This window comes from Pantherophis guttatus, chromosome 7, assembly GCF_059756535.1.
Source record: "Pantherophis guttatus breed Tessera chromosome 7, ASM5975653v1, whole genome shotgun sequence".
Lineage (NCBI taxonomy): Eukaryota > Metazoa > Chordata > Lepidosauria > Squamata > Colubridae > Pantherophis > Pantherophis guttatus.
Genome location: NC_142069.1, coordinates 86,430,931 through 86,458,330, shown reverse-complemented (window position 1 = coordinate 86,458,330; position 27,400 = coordinate 86,430,931). Strand labels below are relative to the sequence as shown.

The following is a 27,400-nucleotide window of genomic DNA, read 5'->3' as shown; positions in this document are numbered from 1 at the left end:
ATCGGCAGAGACTTTTTTTCTTTTAAATGCCTCTGCCGATCAGGCAACTCAGCTGGGATCGTCAGAGGCATTTAAAAGGAAAAAAAACCTTATTTTTCTTTTAAAAGCCTCTGACGATCCCAGCTGAGTTGCCTGATCGGCAGAGGCATTTAAAAGAAAAAAAAGTCTCTGCCGATCAGGCAACTCAGCTGGGATCGTCAGAGCCTTTTGAAAGCATTTTTTTTACAACCTCTCCGCTGAAGAGGTTGTAGAAAAAATGGTTTTAAAAGTAAAAAAAAAAAAAATGGCCACGCCCACCCAGTCACATTACCCCACCACCACCACCAAGCCACGCCCACAGAACCAGTAGTAACAAATTTTAGATTTCACCACTGGAATAGACCAATAAGGTTTTGCTTCTTCGGTGATCTTTAGGGGGTGTCAAAACATTAATAAAAAGTACATTTTAAGAATAAGGATGACGTTAAGAATGTTGAGCTTGGTGGAAATAGCAAATTATAAATGTTTGGTCAGGAAAAAAATACTGTGTTAGCTTAAGATTCAATTTTACTTTAACTGGAAGTGTCAAATCAGTTTTTGAGTTGCTGGTTACTGACTGTATGGTTGTAATAAGTTGCTTCCTTATTTTTTGGATTTTATGTTGGGACTTCTGGGAGGATTGAAAACAGAACACAAGTGGCTAAACAGGCGTTTCTCAACCTTGACAACTTTAGGATGTGTGGATTTTAACCCCCAGAATTCCCCAGCCAGCATGAAATCCACACATCTGAAAGGTGTAAACTTTAGCTAGCCACGCAACTTAACTGGGCTAATCCTAGAATTTCTTGCAATAAAGTTTGCCTAAATTGAATCCTTCTATTTACTTTGGAAGTGAGCGCTTGTTAAGAATGATGCCACACTAACATTTTTCCATAGGGACGCGGTGGCTCAGTGGCTAAGACGCTGAGCTTGTCGATCGAAAGGTCGGCAGTTCAGTGGTTCGAATCCCTAGTGCTGCGTAACGGGGCGAGCTCCCTTTACTTGGTAATTCTTTATCCTTTAATTCTAGACCGTGGAAAATGCATGCCAGAGTTTAAGAAGGTTTAAGTAATTTAACATCGTTTTGTTTTAATTTGTCAGTCTGTAGAGTATAGCTCAGTGGCTAACACTCTGAGCTTTTCGATCGAAAGGTTGGCAGTTCAGCGGTTTGAATCCCTAGTGCCGCGTAACGGGGTGAGCTCCCGTGACTTGTCCCAGCTTCTGCCAACCTAGCAGTTCGAAAGCAGGTAAAAAATGCAAGTAGAAAAATAGGGACCCCCTTTGGTGGGAAGGGAACAGCATTCTGTGCGCCTTTGGCATTGAGTCATGCCGGCCACATGACCACGGAGACGTCTTCGGACAGCGCTGGCTCTTCGGCTTTGAAACGGTGATGAGCACCGCCCCCTAGAGTCAGGAACGACAAGCACATATGTGCGAGGGGAACCTTTACCTTTAACATTTTCCATGTAGCTTAAGCTTTGAATATACTCTCAAATTGGCCTTGGTAGTACAGTGGTCTAAAGCACCCTGTTATTAAAACAGCTGCCTGCAATTACTGCAGGTTTGAATCTTACCAGGCTCAAGGTTGACTCAGCCTTCCATCCTTTCTAAGGTAGGTTAAATGAGGACCCAGTTGTGGGGGCAATAAGCTGACTTTGTATAAATATACAAAAGTATAAAGGCTATTGCTTAACGCATTGTAAGCCGCCCTGAATCTCTGGAGAAGGGCGGCATATAAATCAAATAAAAAAAAAAAATGGGGATAGGTCCAAAAGGTTTTTTTGGGTGTCCTCCGAAACCCCTCTTCTCATTTGCCTTCCATTTTCACGATGACATCATCAAGATGTTGTGACTTTGGAAAAAGGTCAAAGAAGAGCAACTAAGATGATCAAAGGCTTGGAGACTAAAACCACATGAAGAATGGCTGCAGGTTTTGGGTTTGGCTGGTCTAAAGAAAAGAAGAATTAGGGAGTGACATGATAGCAGTATTCCGGTATTTTGAGGGGCTACCACAAAGAAGAGGGGGGTCAAATTATTCTCCAAAGCATCAGAGGACAGGACAAGAAACAACGGTTGGAAACTAACCAAAGAGAGACGCAATCTGGAATTAAGGAGAAACTTCCTAACAGTGAGGACAATTAACCAGTGGAACTGCTTGCCACCAGAAATCGTGGGCACTCCATCACTGGAGGTTTTTAAGAAGCGACTGGACAGTCACTTGTCTGAAATGTTATTATATAGGTTCTCTTGCTTGAGAGATACTTCTAGATACTGAAGAATTGTCATGATTAATAAACCATACGATCACCCAGCCGACTTTTTCATTTATATCAGTTGCGCAATTTCTTGGCTTCCAGCCTGAGCTAACTTTCTTTCTTTTTTTAAAAAAAATTTTTTTTATTATATTTTTATTGTTAAAGAATAACAGAAAAGAAAAAATAATCAATACAAAAAATCAATAGTAAGGAAAGAAAATTTTTTTCCCCCCAACGTGCTATACAAACGGAAAGGAAGTTTTAGGAAATTGAAATCTTCAATTCTTCCAGAAATCTCTTTGATAAGGTACTGGTGCCGATTCATCCAATCTCCCAAGTGCGAAGTCCACAAATGGTTGCCAAGTGTTCCAAAAAACATTTTCTTTATATATACCACTTCTAATTTTAATATCACAAGTCAATTTATCATTTAATGCAAATTTCCATGTTTCATTGTACCATTCTTCTAATTTTAAGACAACATTTAATTTCCAATATCTAGCAATTATAATTCTCCCCATTATAACCAAAATCCTCACCAATTCTCTTTCTCCAGTTGTTAATGTTGTTTCATTCAATATTAATAATAATATGGTTTCCAGTTTCGATTTGACCCTCTTCTTAATTATTTCAAATATTTCATTTTCTATCCTAGACCAAAAAAGTTCAACCCCATTACATTTACACCACATATGAGCATATGTCCCGAGTTCCACTTTACATCTCCAACACATTTTATCCACTTTATTATCCATGAGCTAACTTTCTGGAGGGCTAGTGGTAGCCTTAAGTATTTTTTGAGTGCCGCTTTGAATATTTCTCATACTTAAAAAGACAAGAAGCTTCTTTGAATGAAGGAATAGTTGAGCGTCTGCCTTGAGATGCCTGGGTAATTCTCTTTCTAAACACAGTGAACAGTATACGACGGGGAGTAAAAAAATGTGAAGAGCTTTATTTTGGGAGCTTAAAGCACACAGGGAGTCCTCGTGTTACGACCACAATTGAGCCCAAAATTTATGTTGCTAAGTGAAACATTTGTGTTAAGGGAGTTTGCCCCATTGTACGACTTTTTTTTGCCACAGTGGTTAAATGAATCATTGCATTTATTATGTTAGTAACACAGTTGTTAAGTGAATCTGGATTTGCTTCTCAAAAGGTCACAAAAGGGGAACACGTGGCCCCGGGCCACTGCGACCGTCATAAATATGAACTAGCTGCCAAAACTCCAGAATTTTGATCACCTGACCATGGGGAAACTGCACACGGTCGTAAGTGTGAAAAATGATCACAAGTCCCTGTTTTCAGGGCTGTTGTAACTTCGGTCACTAAATGAACTGTTGTAAGTCAAGGACTACTTATATTAGCCATCCACCGATTATTTGAATATTGCTAATAATAATATGGCATTCAGTGAGAAATTCAGGAGGATGTTAATTGTGACTTCAGAGCACCACTGTGCTCAAATTGGTCTGTCCTACTACAGGCAGTCCTCGACTTACAACAGTTCGTTTAGTGACCGTTCAAAGTTACAACGGCATTGAAAAGGGTGACTTATGACCGTTTTTCAGAGTTACGACCTTTGCAGCATCCTCATGATCAAAATTCAGGCGTTTGGCAGCTGACTCATATTTATGACCGTCGCTGTGTCCCTGGAGTCATGTGATCCCCTTTTGCGGCCTCCCGACAAGCAAAGTCAGTAGGGAAGCCAGATTCACTTTAACGACTGTGTTACCAGCTTAACGTATGCAGTGATTCACTTAACAAACTGAAAGCACGAAAGCAGAAAATTTTGGGCTCAATTGTGGCCGTAAATCGAGGACTACTTGTATTTGCAACAGGATGGAATATATTTAGAAAGAAAGGCAGAGAGTGAAAGGCAACTGGATCCTTTGAATCCAGTGATTTTCCTGCCCTGCTCTCTGTCCCGTCTCTCAGAGATTTTTGAAATCGGGAAGAATATCGGATTTAATCCAGTGTCGGATTTTCTCCTTGGGGGTTAGAGCTCTTTATCTGATCTTGGAGAAGATAATCTCCTTTATTCTATAATTCTTGGGATGCTTCACAGGGAGCAATTGGATTCCCTCCCTGATCTTACAAATCAGCTATAATTTGATATTGACTCCTGGCTGCTGCTCCAGGGAGAAGCGAAGGCATACAAGTGCTGGGCTAGAGAGGCCTGATGACAACAGTACCTTCTTTCTCCTTCCTCTACTGCTCCCGATACCTGTCTTCTGTTAACTCTCATCCTGCACATTTTATCTGTAAACTTAACTTTCAGGGAAGCGGCGACTTATTAACATGAGCAGCCTTATTCAGAGTGCAGCGTGTTAGCTATTTTTTTAAAAAAATCTTCAATTTAGATGGATTTATATAATGGATTTTATATTTTATATAAAATATATTTTATTTCTATTCCAGTTTCCTCCTTATTTAATAGGAGAGAGAATGAGTATTATTGGTCCTGTTTGGTTAAATTGTTTTGTGGGGGGGGGGGGGTCATGGTTTTGATTTATAACAAATGTGAGGCTCTTAATTTAGATTTTTTTAAGGGTGTAAGAGGGAGTGATTGGGCCTTTAAGTTTCGGGAATATCATGTTACAGGGGGTGTTTGGATATTACAATGAACATTTTCTACGGTTTGTTGTGAATGCAACTATTTGCACATACAGTTTTCTCCTCATATATTTTGGCATTGGCTTCATCAGTGTGGGGTAGCGGTTAAGGTAGGGAATAGTGAGTTCTAGTTACGTTTTAGGAATGAAAGTCAGCTGGGTACCTGGGCTGGTCACCCTTTCTCAGGCAAGCCCACCTCTCAGAGTTGTTGTAGGGAAAATAAATGGAAGATAGGATTAGGTATGTTTGCTGCCTTGAGTTACTTATAAAAGGTAATAAAGATGGGATAAAACTCAAATAAACGAATAAATAAACACTGGCTTGCTCAACATTCTCTTGTTATCTAGCTAAGTTGTCATTCATCTGTCAAAAACGCTAACCTAAGATGTTAATAGTTTTAGTTTTGGGGGTTTTATTTGGAAGTTGTATTGCCAGACGCACACAGAAATGTAAAAAGCAAACTCAGTGTAGCTGATCATGGGACGAAGCTAGCGAGCTGTTCATAAACAATGATGGCCAGCTTGTTGGACACAGTAATTGTGACAATCCACCATCAAGTGATGTCTTATTTGAACCTGTTAGAGGTAGTCTGCAACTTAGAACCACAATTTTAGAACATTTTTGTTATCAAGCAAGACAGTTGTTGAATTGTGCTCCGTTTTCCAACTTTTTTTTTTTTTGGCCACAGTTGTTAAGCAAATTACTGAAGTTGTTAAGTGAATCATTCGGTTGTTAAGCGAACCTGGCTTCCCCCCATCGACTTTGCTTGTTGGAAGACGGCTGGGAAGGTAACAAAATGGTGGTTCCATGACCCCAGGACTCTTCCACCGTCATAGATGCATGTCATTTGCCAAGCGCCCAAATTTTAATCACATGACCATGAGAATGCTGCAATGGTCATAAGTGTGAAAACCGGTCATAAGTCATTTGTTTTCAATACGGATGTAACTTTGGTCGTTAAACAAATAGTTGTAAACCGGGGACTAACTATACTCAGTTTACCCATTGTAAAAACTGGATCTTAAATACAGGTGAGATTGTTAGAGCTACAGTAGCAATAGCAACTTCATCAGTTTTTAGTTTCATGTCTTTGCAGAGCACAGTACTTTTGGGGAAACTTTGCAATTTTTTTTTTAAACAAACTGAATTTACTTCCTTTTTTATTTAAATATATGTGTGTGTGTGTGTGATCTTAATCACGGGTGCATTTATAGGCCAGGTCTCTTGGGATGGTTCTATCATTAGAATTTGCTGCGCAACGATAGAGAGCACCTTCCCCCAAAATGAGTCATTGCTGCTGCCTTTTTGCATGTCTTCAAAACGTTTTCTTATTTTGGGATGTTCTTGCAGAACTGTTGAAACTCATATGACATTCGATATCATCCCTTCTTTAGGAATTTTAGTTTATCACCTTTTTTTTGGTTTTAATTGGGGTCCCCCCCCCAAGAAAGAGTAGCATTAATGGAACTGTCTTAAGTATAATTACTGAAGAAATAAAAATGACGAAAGTTAAAGTCATATTTTTGGGGGGTGTTTGGGTGGGGAAAACCTGTATTTATTTCTGAATTACTTTTGTTCTTCTTGAAATTATATAATTTTTCCAATGTGCAAAGGCATGTTTAGGTTAGGCCCATTTCGGACCTTAAATGCAGCATAATCTTCGATTTAAGACCAATAATTGAGCCTAAAATTTATGTTGTTAAGTGACACCAGAAAGATTGGCAAAAATGTTTAAAGATAAATCAGCTAAATGTTGGAAATGTCATCAGATGCCAGGATCATATTATCATATGTGGTGGACATGTCCAGAAGCGAGAAACTATTGGGCAAAGATTAGAATATGGCTAGAGAAAATGACACAGCAACATGTTGACTTAAAACCAGAATTGTTCCTGTTGGGTATTCTTTCAGAGAAGTATAGTAAAGAACACACATATTTGATAATACATGTAATAAGGGCGGCAAGAATTGTATTTGCACAAAATTGGAAAGCAGAAAAAATTCCTACAAAGGGAGAGGTAATTAAGAAAATATTGGAATGTGCAGAAATGAATAGGTTGACATTGGCAATTAAAGGGAAAGAAGAATCGGAGTATTATAACATACGGGGAAAATTTTAACAATGGATAGAAAATGAGTATAGACAATAAACATGGTAAAGATAAGAACTTTGGGAGGATTAAGTTGTATATTAAAATTAAATGAAAAAGGGAAGACGTATGTATTAAGAAATGATATATTATGAAGAAAGAGGGCACAAAAATGTTATACCCAGATGACACATGGATTGATTAATAATGTACAGGAATGTAAGAAGAGATATAATGATAAAGTAAAAAAGGAGTTTGAAATGAAGATGTATGTGAATAGAAATCGAGGCTGCTCAGATTGAATTGAATTGAAATTGATTGATTGATTGAATTGAAAAAGGAAACAAGGGAGGAGAGAGGAGTAAAGGGGGAGGGAGGAGAGTTGGGAGGTGAAAAGAAGAAAAGAAGAACGGGAAAAGGAGGGGAAGAAAGAAGGGGGAAGAGGAAGAGAGAGGGTAAGAAAGGGAGGAAGAAGAGGAGAGGGGAAAGAGGAGAGCAAGTAGAATAGGGAAGGAGAGGAGGAATGAAGAAAGTAAAAAGAAACAGAAGAGGAGAAAGAAGGGAAGAAAAGGAAAGGTTGTATTAAAATAAAGGTAGGAGATAGTAGAAGAGAAGACCCGAACAACTAATTAGCAAATGGAAGTTAAAGAACAAGATGAATGAATAATGATTAATGATGAACAAAAGACTGTACATTTGAATATGTTGATAAAAAATAAAAATAAAAAACTTTTTTTTTTAAAAAAGTGAGAAATTTGTTAAGTAGGTTTTGCCTCATTTTATGACTGTTCTCGCCACGTGGTTGTTATGTGAATCTCATTTTCCCATTGACTTTGCTGGTCAGCAGGTCGCAAAAGGGGATCGCCGTCGTAAATATGAACCAGTTGTCCGACATCTGAATTTAAATCATGTGACCATGGGCATGCTGCACCGGCATTAAGTGTGAAAAAAAGGGCCATAAATTACTTTTTTTCAGTGCCGTTGTAACTTCGAACGGTCACTAAATGAACTGTTGTAAACCGAGGACTACCTGTAATCCAGATCCAGGGAGGAATAGATGATTTAGAGGACCGATGGCAATGCTTTAAGATCTTCCAACTTGTCTGGCAGAAGCTATCCTAGGAAAATACATTTTATTTAAGAACGATGCGACCCATTCCTGCATACACCAAATCACGATTTCTCTTTGGGGATGTAAATTGTAGCAAAACTCTACTACCGTATTTTTCGGCGTATAAGACGCACCTACCTTTTTTGGTGAGGAAAAGAAGAAGAAGAAATCTCCCTCTGCGTCTGAGCAATTTTGCCTCCTTGCAGCAAACAGCCTGCTTTACTTTCATTTTCGTTTTCAGCATAGCTTGATTAGCACAAGGGGAAAAAAATCTGCTCCAGCAATTTACCTCTTTGCAGCAAGCAGCAGAGCCCTGCGCAAAACAGCCGAGAGCAAATTAGCTGAGAGTCCGGAGGCTGATCTAATCAACTTGTGCTAATTAGGCTGTGCTGAAGCTGAAAGGAGCTGTTTTTTCTTGCTGTTTGCTTGCAAGGAGGTAATTGCTGCGAGGCAGAGGCCAAGGGGTGGGGGCCAGTGGGTGGGCAAGGCTACATTTGGTGTAGCCAAATGGGGAAGGTGCGTCTTATACTCCGAAAAATACGGTATTTATTTCCTCGGGGTTTAATTTTCAGTCCCTGATCAAGGAAAGATTCATAGATGTTGGCTATAGGTTTTCTGGCAGACTCTTAATGCCAAGGGTGCCACTTTGCTTGTAATCTGGCATGGTTTTGCTTCCTTAAATTTTTGTTTTCCCTTCATGCATTTTTAAAGCTGTTTAACTAAGGGATTGTTATCAAGAACTTACCGATCTTGCTTTTTTTTTTGTTTAGCTTTCTAGAGATTTCCTGGGTGTCTTGCAATTGAAGAACTTGTTCAAAATAACGCCACAGTCTATAAATTGTGACTCGTGTTAGTTTGATCATTGGATACATGATTGTATGCAATCAACCGTAATCTTGAATTCCGTCCCTTAACTTAACTACTAAAATCAAGGAAGAGTAATTTGACTTCATAATTTCTTCATATTTGGTACCAAATACAGTAGTGGCCAAAATTGTGGAAACCTTTTGGGGAAAGTGTATTTTCTAAAACTAGCTAATAACGATATATATCTTCTGTATATCTATATCTATATATTTGTAATAGATAGCTAGATGATGATGATGATGATGATGATGATGATGATGATGATGATTAATTCAACTTATATACCGCCCTTCTCCCCAGGGGGACTCAGGGCGGTAGACAGCCAAACTTAAAACACATATAGCACAAAAGTTAAGAAAAAAACTAAAATAAATTAAATTATCGGCATTTCCAATTTAAAATCCCAGATCTGCAAAATCGAAAAGTTCCCAATTTAAAACCCAGAATTAATAAAATCGAAAATTTAAAAACCCCATTAAAACCATTTAAGCTAGGCCAGCATGTTGGAATAAATAAGTCTTCAGGGCCTTTTGGAAAGCGCGGAGGTCCGGGATCAGTCGTATTCCAGGATAGATAGATAGATAGATAGATAGATAGATAGATAGATAGATAGATAGATAGATAGAGGTAGGTATAAGTATAGATATATGTCACTCTCCTTTCTCCTCCATTTTCACTGAGTCTTCGCACCACCCGAGGTTTCGGGTAAACCCCGACAGCCCCCTTTAAAGGAGATTTGGGTTAATGTCAGCATTCCAGAAAAGACCCAAATTCCAAGTAAAGATTCTGAAGCAAGCATTTTTCAAAGTTCTATTTACTAGAATAGGTAAACTGGCACATCTGGGGAAAGCCCGAATCTGAGAGGTCCCTCAGTAAATCAAAATTGGTCTGGACTATTGTAACGCTCTCTACATAGGGCTCACCTTGAGGTGCACTCGGAGGCTCCAAGTGGCGCAGAGTGCGGCCGCGCGGGCGGTTATGGGAGCGACGTGGAGTTCCCATGTAACACCTCTCCTGCGTGAGCTGCACTGGCTCCCAGTGGTCTTCCAAGTGCGCTTCAAGGTTCTGGTTATCACCTTTAAAGCGCTCCATGGCTTAGGACCTGGTTATCTATGGGACCGCCTGCTATCACCAATAGCCTCCCACCGGCTAGTACGCTCCCATAGAGAGGGGCTCCTCCGGGTGCCGTCGGCCAAACAATGTCGACTGGCGGCCCCCAGAGGGAGAGCCTTCTCTGTGGCGGCACCTACGATCTGGAACGAGCTCCCCCCCAGAGATACGGAGGATCCCGGATCTGCGCACCTTCCGTCGCGCGCTTAAGATTTTTTTATTTCATCAAGCTGGCCTGGCCTAAATCTTCTCCCCTTTTTAAATGCGAATGTTAATTTGTTTTTAAATTATGGGGTATTTTAAATTTGTTCAGCCAAATTATTTAATTCGTTTTTATTCTGTTTTAAATTTTTGTATTTATGTGTTTTATCCTGTGGCTGTTCACCGCCCTGAGTCCTTTGGGAGTAAGGCGGTATAGAAAAATAAATAAATAAATAAATAAATAAATAAATAAATAAATAAATAAATAAATAAATAAAAAAAATCCCCCCAAACCATCCCCTCACTCCTCAGTCGATCGCATGCTCCAATCAACCGCCGTCCCATCTCGAGACATCACTCCGACCACTCCTTCTCCAGATGCAGGATCGCCCTGACCTTGACCGACAGGAAGAATGCTATTATGTCTACAAACAACCTCTCTACTAAATCCCCCCCCCTCCTACTTTCCCGTACAGGAGAAGGTGGCAGCATGGAAGCATCCGGCCTAATATGGCTTCCAAAGCTGACATATAGATATAAATATATATAAAGCTATATAGATATACGATGTAGATTTGGACCTGCTGGAGTTTATGTGACTCTAGAGTGGATGGCTTTCAAATTGAACCCAGGGGAGGAATTAAGAATTTCGGACTGTGTGAAGGTGAAAACGTGTGCTGCTAGTAGGGAAGAATAGTGGGAAAAGTCAGAGGCGGAGATACAAGGACGTGTCTGTGATTGCCTATTTAAATGCCAAATTAAGTGGCGATGCTTGAATGCCTGATTTTCAAGCTATCATGACTGCTAGGTTTGATGGCTAAATGCTCCTAACAATCAGTTGCTGGGGAACAGGAGTTGAAGGGTGTTAGTTGTGCATTCACACACCGCTTGTGAGCTCCTTATTGATATCTGCCTATGCGCATTGAACTGAATAATGGATAGGCCCTTTGGTCCAATCCAACATATTTTCCCTCTTTTAAAATATATACAGATAGTCCTTGACTTACAACCAGAGGTGGTATTCAGCCGGTTCGTACGGGTTCGGACAAACTGGTAGCGGCGACTCTAATGCCTATTTAGCCACGTTTTTGAGGCCGGGCACATGTTCGGAAGGTCAGGCGCATGCATGGAAGGTGCGCAGCGAACTGGTAGTAAGAATATGTGGAACCCACCGCTGCTTACAATGGTTCATTTAGTGACCGTTTGAAGTTACGATGACACTGAAAGTAGTGACTTATGTCCTTCTTTCACACACATGACCGTTGGCAGCGACCCCACGGTCACATGATTTACATTCGGATGCTTGACAATTGGTTCATAGTTACGACGGTGGCAGTGTCCCTGGGGAGTCACGTGATCTCCTTTTGCGACCTTCTGACAAGCACAGTCAGTGGGAAAGCCGGATTCACTTAACAACCGCGTTACCAGCTTAACCGCTCCAGTGATTGGCTGAGCAAACGTGGCAAGAAAAAGTCGTAAAATGGGGCAAAACTGCACTTTTAACAAATTTCTCACTTAGTGGTGTAAATTCTGGGCTCAATTGTCGTAAGTCGAGGACTACCTGTATCTACCTTGGCAGGCTTCTGTGAGTTATAAATATTTCAATAAGGTGTCTTTATCAAAATTTGATAGTATTTTGATCAATACTGCCACATCCGAAGGATTTTCCTGCAATTTTTATATAGAGGACGCTGAAATCTGAAAGCTCTTTGGGAACTCTCTTTTAGCTATTTGTTCTTCATCTTTTGGCTAAATTTCATTACCATTCCATACCTACAGATAGTCCTCGACTTACAACAGTTCATTTAGTGACTGTTCGAAGTTACAACGGCAGTGAAAAAGTGACTTATTGTTCTGCCCCAGCTATGGACCCCAAAGAACGCAGCACACACAAAGTCCGTTCAAACCTTGGTTTACTAAATAAACCAGTTTTTTACAACAACGGCTGTTAATTAACTGCATTAACAGCCGCTAAGAATTCAAAGAATAACTGAAAGCTTACTGTGGTTGGCAGAATGCCCAGAAGCAATTTGCAGGAAGCTGATAAGATAAGCAGACATGAAGGTATGTGAACGAAGTTGTTGCCTGCAAATTGCTTCAGTCAGTCGGCAATTCCTCCTTAAATAAGCTAAGGGAGTGGCCAATTAGCCCCAAGTCTTACTCTCGAGGAGACCTCCTCCTGAGAATCCAGTCCTGCCTTTTGGCAGTTCTGCGCACCCGTGCATTGAGAAGAGGTTCCTCCTCTTCCTCCTCTTCACTTAAGGGAGCTTCTGGAGGTTCTGAAGGCTCTGGCTGAATCCCTGCCTCTGGCACCACATCTTCTCCAGCCTCCTCATTGTCCGACTCGGGTGCTAGCTGCACAGGCTGCTGGCGCAGCACCATACCAGCCTCTTCGCTGTCTGAATCAGCTACTAGCTGCATAGGCCGTGTATGGGCCAGAACACTTATGATCGTTTTTCACACTTATGACTATTGGATTATCCCTGTGATCTCATATCAAAATTCAGACACTTGGCAACTGGTTCATAGTTATGACGGTTGCAGTGTCCCGGCGTCACATTATCCCCTTTTACGACCATCTGACAAGCAAAGTCAATAGGGAAGCCAAATTAGAATAGAATAGAAGAACAGAGTTGGAAGGGACCTTGGAGGTCTTCTAGTCCAACCCCCTGCTGTCCAACCCCCTGATTCATTTAACAACCGTGTTACTAATTTAACAACATCAGCGATTCACGTAACAACTGTCTCACTCAGCAACAGAAACGTTGGGCTCAATTGTGGTCATAAGTCAAGGACTACCTCTATTATATTCCATACCATTATTTTTGTATTTTTAAATAAAAAAACACAAGCTTTGGGCTAAGATTGGGAAAACAAAAAAAGGAAAAACTCTGTTAATAATGTTGAAATGTGTATGTAGTTGATGGTGCATAAGAACCCAAAGTTACTCTTAGTTGCCTGTGGCGAGATTGGCGGCGTGTAAGTTTAGTAAATCGATCAATAAATATTGGAAAGAGCAAATGGTCATGCATTAACATGATATTGTGATAGAGATTTCTGATGGGCTGGCAGTTTCCCCTTTTGACTTTTGACATTTCTCCTCTTCTCCAAATTTAATTTGATCAATTAGAGTTAAACAGATAAGAGAGGGAAACTTACCAAAGAGAAATGCAACCTTTTTTTTTTGTTTAGAACAGAAAGGAGAGAGTTGGAAGGGACCTTCGAGGTCTTCTAGTCCAACCCCCTGCTCAAGAAGGAGACCTTGTACCATTCCAGACAAGTGGCTGTCCACTGTCTTCTTAAAAGCCTCCAGTGATGAAGCACCCACAACTTCTGGAGGCAAGTTGTTCCACTGGTTAATTGTTCTCACTGTTAGGAAATTTCTCCTTAGTTCTCTTAGTTGCTTCTCTCCTTGATTAGCTTCCATCCATTGCTTCTTGTCTTGCCTTCTGGCGCAATTAAAATTAAAGGAGAAATTTCCTGCCAGCGAGAATAATTAAGCAGTGGAACAGCTTGCCTCCAGAAGCTGTGGGTGCTCGGTCGCTGGAGGTTCTTCAAGAAGAGATTGGAGAAACCATTTGTCCAGGACTGTATATCAATGGTGGGTTCCTCCCGGTTCGGCCGAGCCGGTAGCGGTGACGATATGACATCACCGAACCGGTTCTCTTTGTTCGGGAGCTGGGCCCTCCCGTCCCCCCTGCGTTATTCTTACCTTTTATTTGGCCCCACCCCCAATCTATTCGCTGCCTCCCGAGTCCCAGCTGATCGGCTAGAAGGAAAAAAACTGTTTACACTCTTGCCGCGGGGCTTCAAAGGGCCGCCCTACAGCTGATCAGTTTTAAAAGGCAGTGTGGTGGTAGACCGGTGCCTCCAAAAACAAACGAGTAGACTGGTACAGCTCTGCAAGCAGTTAAAAGCCTGGTAGACCAGTACCTCTGCTAAATCCTAAAGAATTGTCACATGACCATCAAGCCACACCCACAAAATAAGCCACGCCCACAGAACTGGTAGTAAAAATTTTTAGAACCCATCCCTGTTGTATATGCTCTCCTACATTAGCAGAGGGTTGGACTAGAAGACCTCTAAGGTCCCTTCTAACTCGGTCATCCTATAATATTACAAATATAATATGCCAGCCAGCTCTTTTGTTACGATGATTGGGACCCTTAGAAGGGGGGGAAAAATTTGAAATGTATGTTATATATATAAGTAGTCCTTCGAAAGTTCAGTTCGGTTCATTTAGTGACCGTTCAAAGTTACAACGGCACTGAAAAAAAAGCTGTTTTTCACAGTGGCGACCTTTGCAGCACCCCCATAGTCACGTGATCAAAATTCAGACGTTTGACGACTGGTTCCTATTTATGACGGCTGAAGTGTCCCGGGTGTGTGTGTGTATGTGTCATGTGATTCCCTTTTGCGACCTTCTGACAAAGCAAAAGTCAACGAGGAAGCCAGATTCACTTAACAACCGGGTTACCAACTTAACAACTGCAATGATTCACCGAACGACTGTGGCAAGGAATGTCTTGAAACGGGGGCAAAACTCACTCAGCAAATGTCTCACTTAGCAGCAGAAATATTGGTTGTCGTCGTAAATCGAGGACTTCCCGTATAGGGAATATTTGTAAGGTTAATTGCAGATTTACCAATCTTGTCACCCTTCGTTTGTGATGGGGAGGGGGAAAAAAAAAAAAAGCAACCCACCCCATTCATTTTGCGATTTTTTTTCCCTACGACTCTCTTTTAGCATCCCATCGATTTCTCGCAAACCGGCTGGGTAACTTTCCCCGAAGCCTTTAATAATAATTTTTTTTTTTTAAAAAAAAAGCTAAGATGTGCCTCGACATGCAGCCGCGTTTTGAGAAGCATCTGGTTATGTCAGCCCAACCTCGGGGTGGAGAAATCCGCCCCCCCATTTCCCCCTCCGTACAAAATAAATGGTATTTCCTGCTTTCATAAAGCAGTCATGTGCCTACATGGCCAGGCCGAGGGTGCCTCCGGAGCTCTCTTTTTTCATTTCCCAGCACCGTTGAATCGGTCTCCCGCCGAAGCGCCGGGGACTCTACTCGGGCGTTTTGCAACAAAGGGGGGGAAAAAAAAAATCAGAGCAGAAAAAGAAGCCTTCTCTTTAGATAATAACGGCCTCGGAAAGAGAAGGGCAAGGCAGTCTTTTTGGTTGTGAATATTTTCTGATTTTTCCAGAAATCAAGCAGAAGATTGAGCTGCTGATGTCAGTTAACTCTGAGAAGTCCACCTCTTCAGAAAGGTACCGCTTAAAGCATCCTCTGCATGAACAAATTCCATCGGTGTGGTGTCGCTAACCCGCAGCGCAAGAATATATATATATATATATTATTATTTTTACCGTCAGTTTTTTTTAAAAAAATCTATCTCTATATACATAAACATTCCTTGCATGTTTTGCCTTTCAATGTCCGAATCGAACCCGTGTTTTGGTTTGAGCTCTTGGCGTTTTTGAGAAGGTTGTTTTGACTTTATTTAAAAAAAAAAAAAGAGAGAAATGAAATTTCAGCGGTGCAGCATGCAACCCCCCCCCCACAAACCCCTCCTGTAGTATTAACGGTCCTCCCCCCTGCCCCCCCTCCACCTCCCGGTACGTGCCTGTGTGTTTATATTTTTGCTGCAGTCGATGGTGTCTTTGTGCTCGTCTGTCTTTTCCACCGGCAAATCCATCTTGATTTTTTTTAAAAAAAGAATCCTGACCCAGAGAGAGAGAGAGAGAGAGAGAGGGAGAAAGAGAGAGAGAGAGAGAGAGGGAGGGAAAGAGAACGAACGGGCATTGAAATAAACAAAAACAAAAAATTAGCCGGCTGCTTGAATTTAACCTTGCAGAAAACAGGAATCGTTCAAAGCACGATTTTTGTGTGTGTGTGTGTGTGTGTGTGTGTGTGTGTATTACAAGGGAGTGTCCTTACTAAGAGCTTAGGAATTGCAAACCTATGAATTAGTCACATTCGAGCGAGAGGGGTTGTGATGCTAGGAAATGGATCAGTCACTGCAAGCAGCAATGATTTATCGTGCCTGCAGGTAAGGCGGAATTGCACAGAAGCATCCCGAAGGCAAAATGGCATATAACCTGCCGATTTGCTCACACATCCATCCCTCGGTTTATTTTTTTTATTAATTTCACATTTTATGGAATGGGGTGACTTCCTTTACCGGAGCTTAGCAAGCAACCATCTTTTTTTTTTTGGCTGATCTGTTTTATTTTATTTCTTTGCTGTTGTTAGAAAAGAACGATAAATAAGATGATTATTATCACCGCTGCTCGGAAATGCATGCATGCATCTTTTCTCTCTCTCTCTCTCTCTCTCTCTTTTTTCCCATTTTGGATCCCCACACGGTTCTTCTACGTTTCGTTAGCCATTTCTCTCCTCTTAAGATGTGACATAATTGAAGTGGACGTGTTTTATACCCGATACCCCATCCAGACGTACAGTGGAGGATATAATCCAGGGATATATGAAAACATTTGAGCTAATTAGGGAAGAGACTAGGCACATCATTAAAAAAAAAAGAAAGGCATTTTGGACTGTGTAATACGTAGAGCTTTGGAAGAGAACAGGTTCACAAGTGGGGAAATATATGGAGAGAAGGCAATCAGAAAAAGGAAGGGAAGATTTATTTTCCTTTAAAAAAAAAATATGACAACCCAACAACAGCTCTGAGAAATAAGATTTTTAAAATGGTGTGCAGGGTGGGGTAGAGAAGTAAGAAATTCTTGCTGTGTGTATCTGTGTGTGTATCTGTGTGTTTTTTTTTTTCCTCCAAGTGGTGCATTTCCAGGATTTGAGCAAAATCCGGGATTGCAAAATTAAGGGGATGGGGTCGTTTCTCGGCTATAGAAAACAAACATCTCAAAATCAAAAATGCTAAATTTGGTTCGGTGGTCTGGTTTTTTCCATCTCTCTCCCGGTTCTATATCGGCTATAAATATTATGCCAATAAAATGGTGGTAATGATGACGTGAGGGAAGGAAGCTCGGGATGAAAATAGCAAGGAAAACTGTGATTTATTTGTTTTAAAAGGGTTTCTGTTAAGGAATGGTTCTCTTATCGGAAGGAGGGGGGGCGGGAAGCCAATTATATTTGCTGAAAACGTATGCAGCATTAGGAATAACTTTGCCTCTAGTATATCCCAAGAGATATATTTTGACTCTTGAATGAAAACTGGCTGATTGGAATTAACCTGTTCCCTTAATTCATATATGCCCATCGTTGCAATCGGGAGGAAGCAGATTTTAGGATAAACATTGTGCCAATGGAGCGTTGGATAAAAAAAATTCCTTGATTTTATTATTATTATTATTTTTTGGTGTGGGGGAAGACAAATAACAGGATGCAATATGTAAGACGAATGTGTACTCTTTTGTATAATTTAAATGAGGGCTACTATATACGAGAGAGATGAAACTCGCCTAGAAATGATAGCTGTGTAAGGCTCAGTTCTTTTGCATAATTATATAAAGATATGTACATTTTATTTATTTATTTTTTAAAAAAGATAAACGCATATTGCTTTTGCACAATTTTGTGAATTCCAGAAGCCTGTTTTGTGTGTAGGAGTCCCCCATTTGTAGAGAGTTAATTGCATTTAAGAGAAGGCAACGTTCGAATTAATGGATTTTTGCACGCTTAAGTGAATGAACTTTTTTTCCCTCCCCAAATACCCTTTTCACCTTGTATATTATTTAGCCTTTCATTTTTAGGTATTTTCTTGGGGAAGGACTTTCGAAATTAGGATCTCGGGTAAAAATAGCCCATGGGTCTGAAAATTGTGGGATTTTACATGGAGATTTTGACTTCGCACACAGTCAGAGCATTAACATGTCCAAAGTATGGGCAGCGCTAACAGCGAGGGATGTTTGCGTGTCCTTATAGGCCCAACCATGAAAACAGCAGAGAATATTGGTAGCTCAGGGTTGACATCAGGGAGTCCTTGGTGCTCTCTGAGCTTGGTGGGCTTTCTTATAGACGTTTCGTGACCTAACTAGGTAACATCATCAGTGCTAGCAGCAATCAAGTAAACAATACCCCATTCAAGAAATTCCCAAAGAAGCCAAGAGTAGACAGCCCAACCAAAGAACCTCTAAGACCCCCCTCTAACCTCTAACACTGACAGGACAAGCACCAGAATATAAACTTAGAGCGAACTCCACTCCTTACTAGCACTGATAATGTTACCTAGTTGGGTAATGAAACGTCTGCAAGAAAAACAAGCAAGCTCAGAGAGCGCAAAGGACCCCCACAGTCCTCCTCCTCCTCCTCCTCCTCCTCCTCCTCCTCCTCCTCCTCCTCCTCCTCCTCCTCCTCCTCCTCCTCCTCCTCCTCCATCATTATCATTCCACAAAACCTACTCCTTTCTAGCACTGATGATGTTACCTAGTTAGGTAATGAAATATCTGCAAGAAAAACAAGCAAGCTCCTCCTTCTCCTCCTCCTCCTCCTCCTCCTCCTCCTCCTCCTCCTCCTCCTCCTCCTCCTCCTCCTCCTCCTCCATCATCATCATCATTCCACAAACCCTACTCCTTTCTAGCACTGATGATGTTACCTAGTTTGGGTAATAAAACAAGCAAGCTCAGAAAACACCAAGGACCCACAGTCGTCGTTCTCCTCCTCCTCCCCCTCCTCCTCCTCCTCCTCCTCCTCCCCCCCCAATGAATTTTACGTTAAAAAAATAGCAAGTATTTCTCATTACCTGAAGAGCTTGAACTGCATATTTGATTAGGTATTCCTGTTCAAGTGCAGGTAGGCCTTGCTTTTCAGACATTTCTCCCAACAACTGTTGGAAGTTACAACAGCACCGAAAAAAGCAGCTTATGAACGGTCCTCACGCTTTGACAACGGTGAAAACATCTCCACGGTTGTCACACTGCCAAATTTCGGGCGCTTGGCAACCGGCATATATTTATGACGGTTGTAGCATCCCGGGGTTCACCCTCTGGGGCTTTTTCCGCTGGATTCTGACAAGCCAAGTCAATGTGGAAAGCCTTGATTCACTTAACAACCGCACGATTCGTTTTAACAACAACAACAACAACAGTGATTCTTAACAACCCTGGCAAAAAGTAATTGCAAAATTGGGCCCAACTTCCCTTCACTCCTGCCTTGCTTAGCAGCAGAAATACAGGCCCCAATTATGGTCGTAAGACGGGGACTCCCTGCAATATGTCTTCCATTTTTATATTTTATGTTGTAATTTTTTTGGTTTAAAGCATTTTTATTGGAACATTTATATTCTTAAACTATAACTTCAGATTATTATTATTATTACTATTATTACTATTATTACTATTACTATTATTATTATTATTATTATTATTATTATTATTATTATTATTATTATTATTAAAAAACTACTTGTGTGGCCAAAACCGCAAGAAATACATATAGTTAACTGAGGTCTTGAGTGTTATAGAATCATTTCATTGTATTAATAGTTAACGTGATGAAATTAAGCGTTTTCTCGTGAGGGAACCACTTTTTGTCCAAAAATACAACGTTGGCAACATTTTTCTTTCATGTTATTGCTGGTTAATGTGTAACGGAAGACAATAAGAAATCAATAAGAAAATACAATAAGAGATGACAGCATAGATTTCAGAATGAAGTGAAGCAGAAAATAAATAAAACATAGACCAAAAAAAAAAAGGAAAGGGAAAAAAAAAATCAGATGCATATTGAAACAACTAAATACTAGGACAATATTTTTATAACTGTGGTTCTTAAATCAGACATTTAAATCATGACTACATCAAACCACAATCAATTTCCCGTGGACTTGTAGGAAGTTGATAGGAAAATCACACAAGTTGTAAATCAGGTGCACGAAATATTTCCCACTGTAGTGCTGGATCAATCATTCTTCGTATTTCATAGATTCCAATTTTTTCAGAATATAATTCAGAATCCCATGGTCTCAAGGTTGACCCTTATTTATTTTCCAAGGGAGATTGAGTAATATCTTAGTCATCCAATACACCTAGTTATAGCATCTGTCTCCCCGTAGACTTTGCCAGATCTGATATTTTCTATACTGTTTACATTCCTTTTTACATATTAGTCATGAGGAGAAGAAGTGCTTTGCTTATCTCTCTTGTTTAGAAAGAGGCATTTCCTGAGGCATATCTTTATAACAGAATTACAGTATAACAGTATAACAAAGCCGACTTCCCTGCTCGCCAGGGTGGATTTGATTTAAACTGAGTTGATTTAAATCACTAGTAAAAAGGCTTGATTTAAATCAACTCGATTTAACTCATAATTTTTAAAGAGCAACTGTCATCTCTGCTACTCCTTTGACCCACTGTTGACTCACCGATAGTCCCAGTGTTGCAGAATATACAGCCTCCTGCTACATAACTAAGCTCCACTTCATGCTGAATAAACTAAATTATTTATGTATCTTAAATAGAAAACGATCTTACGATAGATTTTTACCCCAAAAGTTTTTTATTAAAATAAATTCGATAAAAATCAAAAAAATCCGATTTAAATCAAAAAAATCCGATTTAAATAAAAAAAAATCTATTTTTTTAAATTTTTTTTAAAAAAAAATCATTGATTTTTATCCACCCTGCTGCTCGCTACAGCATTTCAGGCAAATGACTGTCCAATTTCTTCTTAAAAAAAACCTCCGGTGATGAAACACCCACAACTTCTGAAGGCAAATTGTTCCACTGATAAATTATTCTTTCCCCCCCCCCTCATAATACATTTTTATCAGGTTATTTTAACTGTCAGGAAATTTCTTCTCAGTTCTAGGTTGCTTCTCTCCTTGATTAGTTTCCACCCATTGCTTCTTGTGCTACCTTGAGATGCTTTGGAGAATAGCTTGACTCCCTCTTCTTTGGGGCAGCCCCTGAGATATTGGAAGACTACTATCATGTCACCCCCTAGTCCTTCTTTTCATTAAACTAGACCAGGGGTCAGCAACCTGCGGCTCTGGAGCCGCATGTGGCTCTTATATCCCTCTGCTGTGGCTCCCTGTTGCTGGTCGGCTCCACAATTGATAGGGCTTTCGGTTAGGACAGGTAGAAGAAAAAGGATGCCACGCTAGGAGGAGACTCTATGGTGGGGGAACAGGACTTCCGGTCAGCAGAGGAAAAAGGATGCTGCGCTAGGAGGAGACTCTATGGTGGGGGAACAGGACTTCCGGTCAGCAGAGGAAAAAGGATGCTGCGCTAGGAGGAGACTCTATGGTGGGGGAACAGGACTTCCGGTCAGCAGAGGAAAAAGGATGCTGCGCTAGGAGGAGACTCTATGGTGGGGGAACTGACTTCCAGTCGGCAGAGGAAAAAGGATGCTGCGCTAGGAGGAGACTCTATGGTGGGGGAACTGACTTCCAGTCGGCAGAGGAAAAAGGATGCTGCGCTAGGAGGAGACTCTATGATGGGGGAACTGGGCTTCGGTCGGCTCCAGAATTGAACGGGGGCTTCTGGTTAGGACCTTTGTGGCTCTTTGAGTGTTTAAGGTTGCCGACCCCTGAACTAGACATATCCAATTCCAGCAACCATTCTTTATATGTTTTAGCCTCCAGTCCCCTAATCATCTTCGTTGCTCTTCGCTGCATCTTTCTAGATCTTAATCTGGAGAACGACCCCAGAAGGGAGAATAGGGTAACCTCCCCCCCTCTTCTTTATGGCAGCCCCATAGATATTGGAGCGCTGCTCATGGCACCCCTAGTCCTATTTTCCCCCCACTAAACTATGTATTGTAGCATTTAGCCAATATGATGATTTCCTTTAGTCACTTTCACATTATGCACTAATACAGGGGTGTATTGAGGGCCGCATCAGGGTTGTGTTTGACTTTGGGGGGAGGGAGAGGAGGGGTGGGTGTGGCCAGTTCGACATCCTGCAACCCAGTGGTGGGTTTCAAAATTTTTTACTACCGGTTCTGTGGGTGTGGCTTGGTGGGCGTGGCTTGGTGGGCATGGCAGGGGAAAGATACTGTAAAATCTGCATTCCCACCCTACTCCAGGGGAAGGTTACTGCAAAATCTCCATTCCCTCCCCACTCCAGGGGAAGGTTATTGCAAAATCCCCATTTCCTCCTGATCAGCTGGGATTTGGGAGGCAGAGAATAGATGGAGGTGGGACCAGTCAGAATTTTTACTACCGGTTCTCCGAACTACTCAAAATGTCCGCTATTTCTCTAGAACTGGTCAGAACCTGCTGAAACCCACCTCTGCTGCAGCCCAGAGGTGGTATTCAGCCGGTTCGGACCGATTTGGGCGAACTGATAGCAGAAATCGTGGGTGGGCCCGCCCACCGCCCATCGTCCATCTGTCCCAGTTCTATGACATCCTATTTAGGCACGTTTTTGAAGCTGGTCCTTCGCTGTTCCCAAGGCGGCCCTGCGAGCCAGATGTAAGCACCCTGTGGGGCGGATTTGGCCCGCAGGCTTTGAGTTTGACACCCCTGCACCAATACATGTATTTCTAAGCAACTGAAGCAGGATTCTCAAATTATGCTAAGCAAAAGCATGCTTACCAGGATGTTAGGAATCCATCTTGTCCCTCTGAAAAACAGATACTGTATGTTCAGATTTGCTTCATGGACTTTCTTCCCTTTCACCTTTCAGCTCCAATCCAGGAGCCCTCAAGCAGTCACATTCACGACAAACCATTTTATACCAAATTTATATTTGCTGGTAAAGAAATAAAGGGAGACTAGTATAGATCTATTTCAAGCTATTCAGCTCTCATCAGCTAGCCATGTTCGAATCCGAGTAAGGGTATGGATAGCTGATGAGAGCTAAATAGCTTGAAATAGATCTATACTAGTCTCCCTTTATTTCTTTATCAGCAAATATAAATTTTATATATACATGTGTGTGTCTGTGTGTGTGTGTGTGTGTGTTTTTTTTTCCTATCGAGACACCCGGTCTACCCCAGCATGTGGGAGGGAGCATACTGCATCCCTTTCGCCTTTCAGCTCCAATCCAGGAGCCCTCAAGCAATTGCATTCACGACAAACCATTTTATACCAAATTTATATTTAGCTGACAAAGAAATATATTTATATATATATGTTTCTGGGCTTTTTGTTTCTTGCTGACAAACAGCAACTCCGCCGCAAGGTGGATGGAGTGAGTGACAGAAGTGATGGATGCACAATTGAAAGACCAGGTTGGAGTCAGGTCATCCTGGAGAAAAACCTTATCAATCTGTGTGCATTGCTAAGGTTACCACAAACCGATGGCACAGAATAAAATTGATAAAAGATGCTGCAGTCCATTTTAGGATGGTGGCCCTTATAGGGGTCAAGTCAGATATTATCGAAATTCAGTTAATAAAATCAGTAGGGTTTCAAAATTTGGTGAGTACATACTGTAACAGGTACATACCCAAAACTGTACTAGAAGAAAATCGCTCCAATATTCCAATATTTTGCACACTAAAGAATGTACAAAAAAAACAACAGGCCCACAGGTGTGAAAAGAACGCTTGGACGTGTTTGTTCGCATTTTGCAAAAGAGAGTGTTTGCTAAAATAGTTTAAAGCAAAATTAGATCATGGAAATCAAGTGATATTGACATCCATCCATTTAATATTTTAGGACAGTCGATTCCTTTATGGCAGAGGTCTTCAAACTTGTCAGCTTTAAGACTTGTGGACTTCAACTCCCAGAATTCTCCAGCCAGCTATCCTGGCTGGAGAATTCTGGGAGTTGAAGTCCACAAGTCTTAAAGCTGACAAGTTTGAACACCTCTGCTTTATGGCCTTATATAGCAGGATTGACTGCCACAACTCTGTGCCTCAGCAACTCCTTGATACCTAATGTGGCCCTACAGCAGGGGTGTGAAACTTAAGACCCGCAGGCTGGATTCGGTCCGCTGGGTGCTTAACTGTGGCCCATGGGGCCGGCCTGGAAATAGCAAAAGACCGACCTGTGGTGCCTCTGGCAGACAAAATGGGGGGGGGGGGGGCGCGCGCAGCCTCAATACTATGGCCCGTTTTCGGCCTGGACGGCCTCCTGAAGCACTTTGGCGGCCAAAACAGGGCACTGGGGTGGGGGTGGGGCCATGCGCGCCCACCGGCCCCCTGTTTTAGTCAGCAAAATGCTTCAGGAGGACACCCAGGCTGAAAACAGGCCGTGAAAACGCCCCCCCTTCCGGCCCGCGGAGGAGAACTACAATGCTGATCCGGCCCTCGAAGGAAACCAGTTTGACACCCAAATTAAATTAAATTAGTTAAATTATTGCTGAGCACATTGTAAGCCGCCCTGAGTCTCCGGAGAAGGGCGGCATATAAATCAAATTAAAAAATAATAATAATAATAACACCGGATTATAGTTGTGTGTGTCCCCTCCCACAAAAGTCTTCCATTTTTAGACTTGTTTGCTTTTCATAGCCTTCCTCGTCTGGATTTTTTTTTTTTTTTTTTCTTCAATTGTTAAAAGAGATGATACGGGCATCTTTCCAAAGCCAGTTGTTCTTGGCCTCATCATTTCTTCATTCATAGCATTTTAATTTTTGGCGGCTTTTTTTTTTTTTTTTTTTTTGGCTATTTCTGGCTTTTTCTGCTTCTCGTGATCAGCGCCCGAGAAATGACACGAGAAATGGTTCCTCCCCCTCCCTCCCTCCCCTGTTTTTCAAGCGACAGAAACGCTGATGCTAACATGCAATCCTGCAGAGTTGGCATGTTGTAGGTCCCATCCATTAATCAGCGTTCCCTAATGGGGACCTAGAAAATGTGTCTTCTCTAATTAGTCCTAAAAACCTAGCTTTTTTTCTTTTTTCTTTTTTTGGCCTGGCCTTGGGTGGAGATGGGTGGGAGGTCCTCTTATGTTGGATTGTTTAATATTTGTTTTTTCTTCCAGCCTTCGAATAATTACTGGAGTTCGTCAACCAAAGACCGAACTCCACACTGGAAGTAGTGTAGCGTTACAAAAGCCAGGTTCATTTAACAAGCGTGAGACTTAATTTAACAACTGCAATAATTCCCTTTAACAACTGTGGCAAGAAAGATGGGGAAAACTGACTTAACAGCTCTCTTGCTTAGCAATAGAAGTGTGGGGCTCAATTGGAGTCATAAGTTGAGGACTACCTGCATTTTTGTTAGCACCACCACATCCTTAAAATTATTACAGTTCATTTAAATATTAAGTTCCCAAAGAATAGAATTGGATTTCACCACTGGAGTAAAACTTCAGTAGCTAAGGCCATTTAATAAACGTGCATAGGATAGTAAACACAAATTTTGCTCTTAAAGATGTAATCTCGTCGTTTTTGCTATGGTACTGTTTTATCACGAACCTTGGTTGTTATTTGTTGCATAACAGTATTTGTTAGGAACTTTTAATTAGTGTTTGTCAGAGATACCTACAATTCTAATGTTTTTTTTAAAAAAGTATTTACAAGTTATTTTCTAATGAGACGTTAGCTTTATTTCACAAAGTGAAAAACTTGCAGAACTGGCTATATATTATGAATTCTGAAAAGCAAGTGGAGATGGGATTAAAGGTGAGAAACATCTTAAGGAGACATTAATCGGTTTCTGTTAATGGATTGCCATTTGAACTGACTGCTTTCATGGAGAACTAATGCAGATATTGAATAAACCAGCATTTGATGAACTATATTTGGTAAAAAATAGTCATGAATACCTACCATTATTCCTTCTGCAGATGAGAGCATGTCATATATCTGGGGTTTTTGTTTTATAGTGAGAACATGGGATAGGAACAGGACAGGGGGACAGTAAATAAATAAAAGATCATTTTTAATGTATGTCTGTGGAGATTCTCCAGGTCATGGTTGTCTCAAAGTTGCTTTTGCAAAAGGCAACTGGACTTTCTTGTTCTTTTTTTTCCTTGAAAACATTTCGCTTCGGATCCAGGAAGCTTCCTCAGTTCTGATTGAGGGATCCTTGGTGCTCTCTGAGCTTGAGGTAACACATGATGTTACCTAGTTTGGGTAATAAAACATCTGCAAGAAAACCACCAAGCTCAGAGAACACCCAGGACCCCTCATATTAATCCTGAGCTTCAAATATTCTCCTTTATTGGTATCAGTTCTGACTGAACCGAAGAAGCTTCTTGGATGAGAAGTGAAACGTTTTCAAAGAAAGGAAAAACCCAAGAACGCCCAGTGGCCCCTTTGAAAAAGCACCTTTTAAGATGTTTTAATGTATATTTATTTGGATCTAGAAATATTCTGTGAGCCAGGACCTGGACTTTTAAAATTGCATTTCAATTCTACGGGGACATTGTTGAATAGTCAACCTGAAAAGGCGATTAGATTGAGTCAAATTTAGATTAGTGGTGACTCCATCTATACTTCTGGGTTGTGGAACAGGGTTGTGGAACAGAGAATTTGCTAGCGTTGTCTACACTTTTTTTTAGCATCCTGTTTGTTCTCTTTCCAAAGTGGGCTTTGGTATAGAGCAGGGGTGTCAAAGGGACGCGGTGGCTGAGTGGCTAAGACACTGAGCTTGTCGATCGAAAGGTCGGCTGTTCAGCGGTTCGAATCCCTAGTGCCGCGTAACGCAGTGAGCTCCCGTGACTTGTCCCAGCTTCTGCCAACCTAGCAGTTCGTAAGCACATAAAAAATGCAAGTAGAAAAATAGGGACCACCTTTGGTGGGACGGTAACAGCGTTCCGTGCGCCTTTGGCGTTTAGTCATGTTGGCCACATGACCATGGAGACGTCTTCAGACAGCGCTGGCTCTTCGGCTTTGAAATGGAGATGAGCACTGCCCCCTAGCACATATGTATGAGGGGAATCTTTGCCTTTACCTTTATGTATGTCTCGGGGAGCAGGATCTATCTCTTTGTTTACAGAAATCAACGATTAGACCACTTGTTAAAAATCAGTGATTGAATCTTTCGGGTATGGGCAATTACAGACCTACGTTTAACTTTTCATTGTTGGAGGAGGGATAAATTGGATAAATTTTGACTACTTTCCAGCTTGTCAACTTCAAACAGGACAGACGATCCACTCTGAAGTGGTTTTAGCAATAGCACTAGCACTAACCCTTAGACTTATCTACCGCTTCACAGTGCTTTTACAGCCCTCTCTAAGAGTCAGCATGTTTTTCCCAACAATCTGGCTCCTCATTTGACCGACTTTGGAAGGATGGAAGGCTGAGTCAACCTTGGTCAGGATC

At 41.3% G+C, this 27,400-nt stretch overlaps 1 protein-coding gene across 11 annotated transcripts in view; it reads left to right on the top strand.

Annotated features, from left to right (window-relative positions):
- SRPK2 (SRSF protein kinase 2) overlaps positions 1–27,400 on the top strand; it is a 138,350-nt gene that overhangs the window by 31,495 nt on the left and 79,455 nt on the right. For 6 of the 11 annotated variants that reach the window (XM_087873357.1, XM_087873358.1, XM_087873354.1 and 3 more), the window contains one exon: positions 15,468–15,531. The exons of 3 other annotated variants lie outside the window; for them this stretch is intronic. In XM_087873357.1, coding sequence (XP_087729483.1) covers positions 15,494–15,531 — 38 coding nt within the window. In that variant the 5' untranslated portion in view covers positions 15,468–15,493. Of the gene's footprint in view, positions 1–15,467; positions 15,532–16,229; positions 16,314–27,400 lie in introns of those variants that run through there. 2 more of the 11 variants (XM_060692671.2, XM_087873353.1) reach the window with 2 other exon arrangements.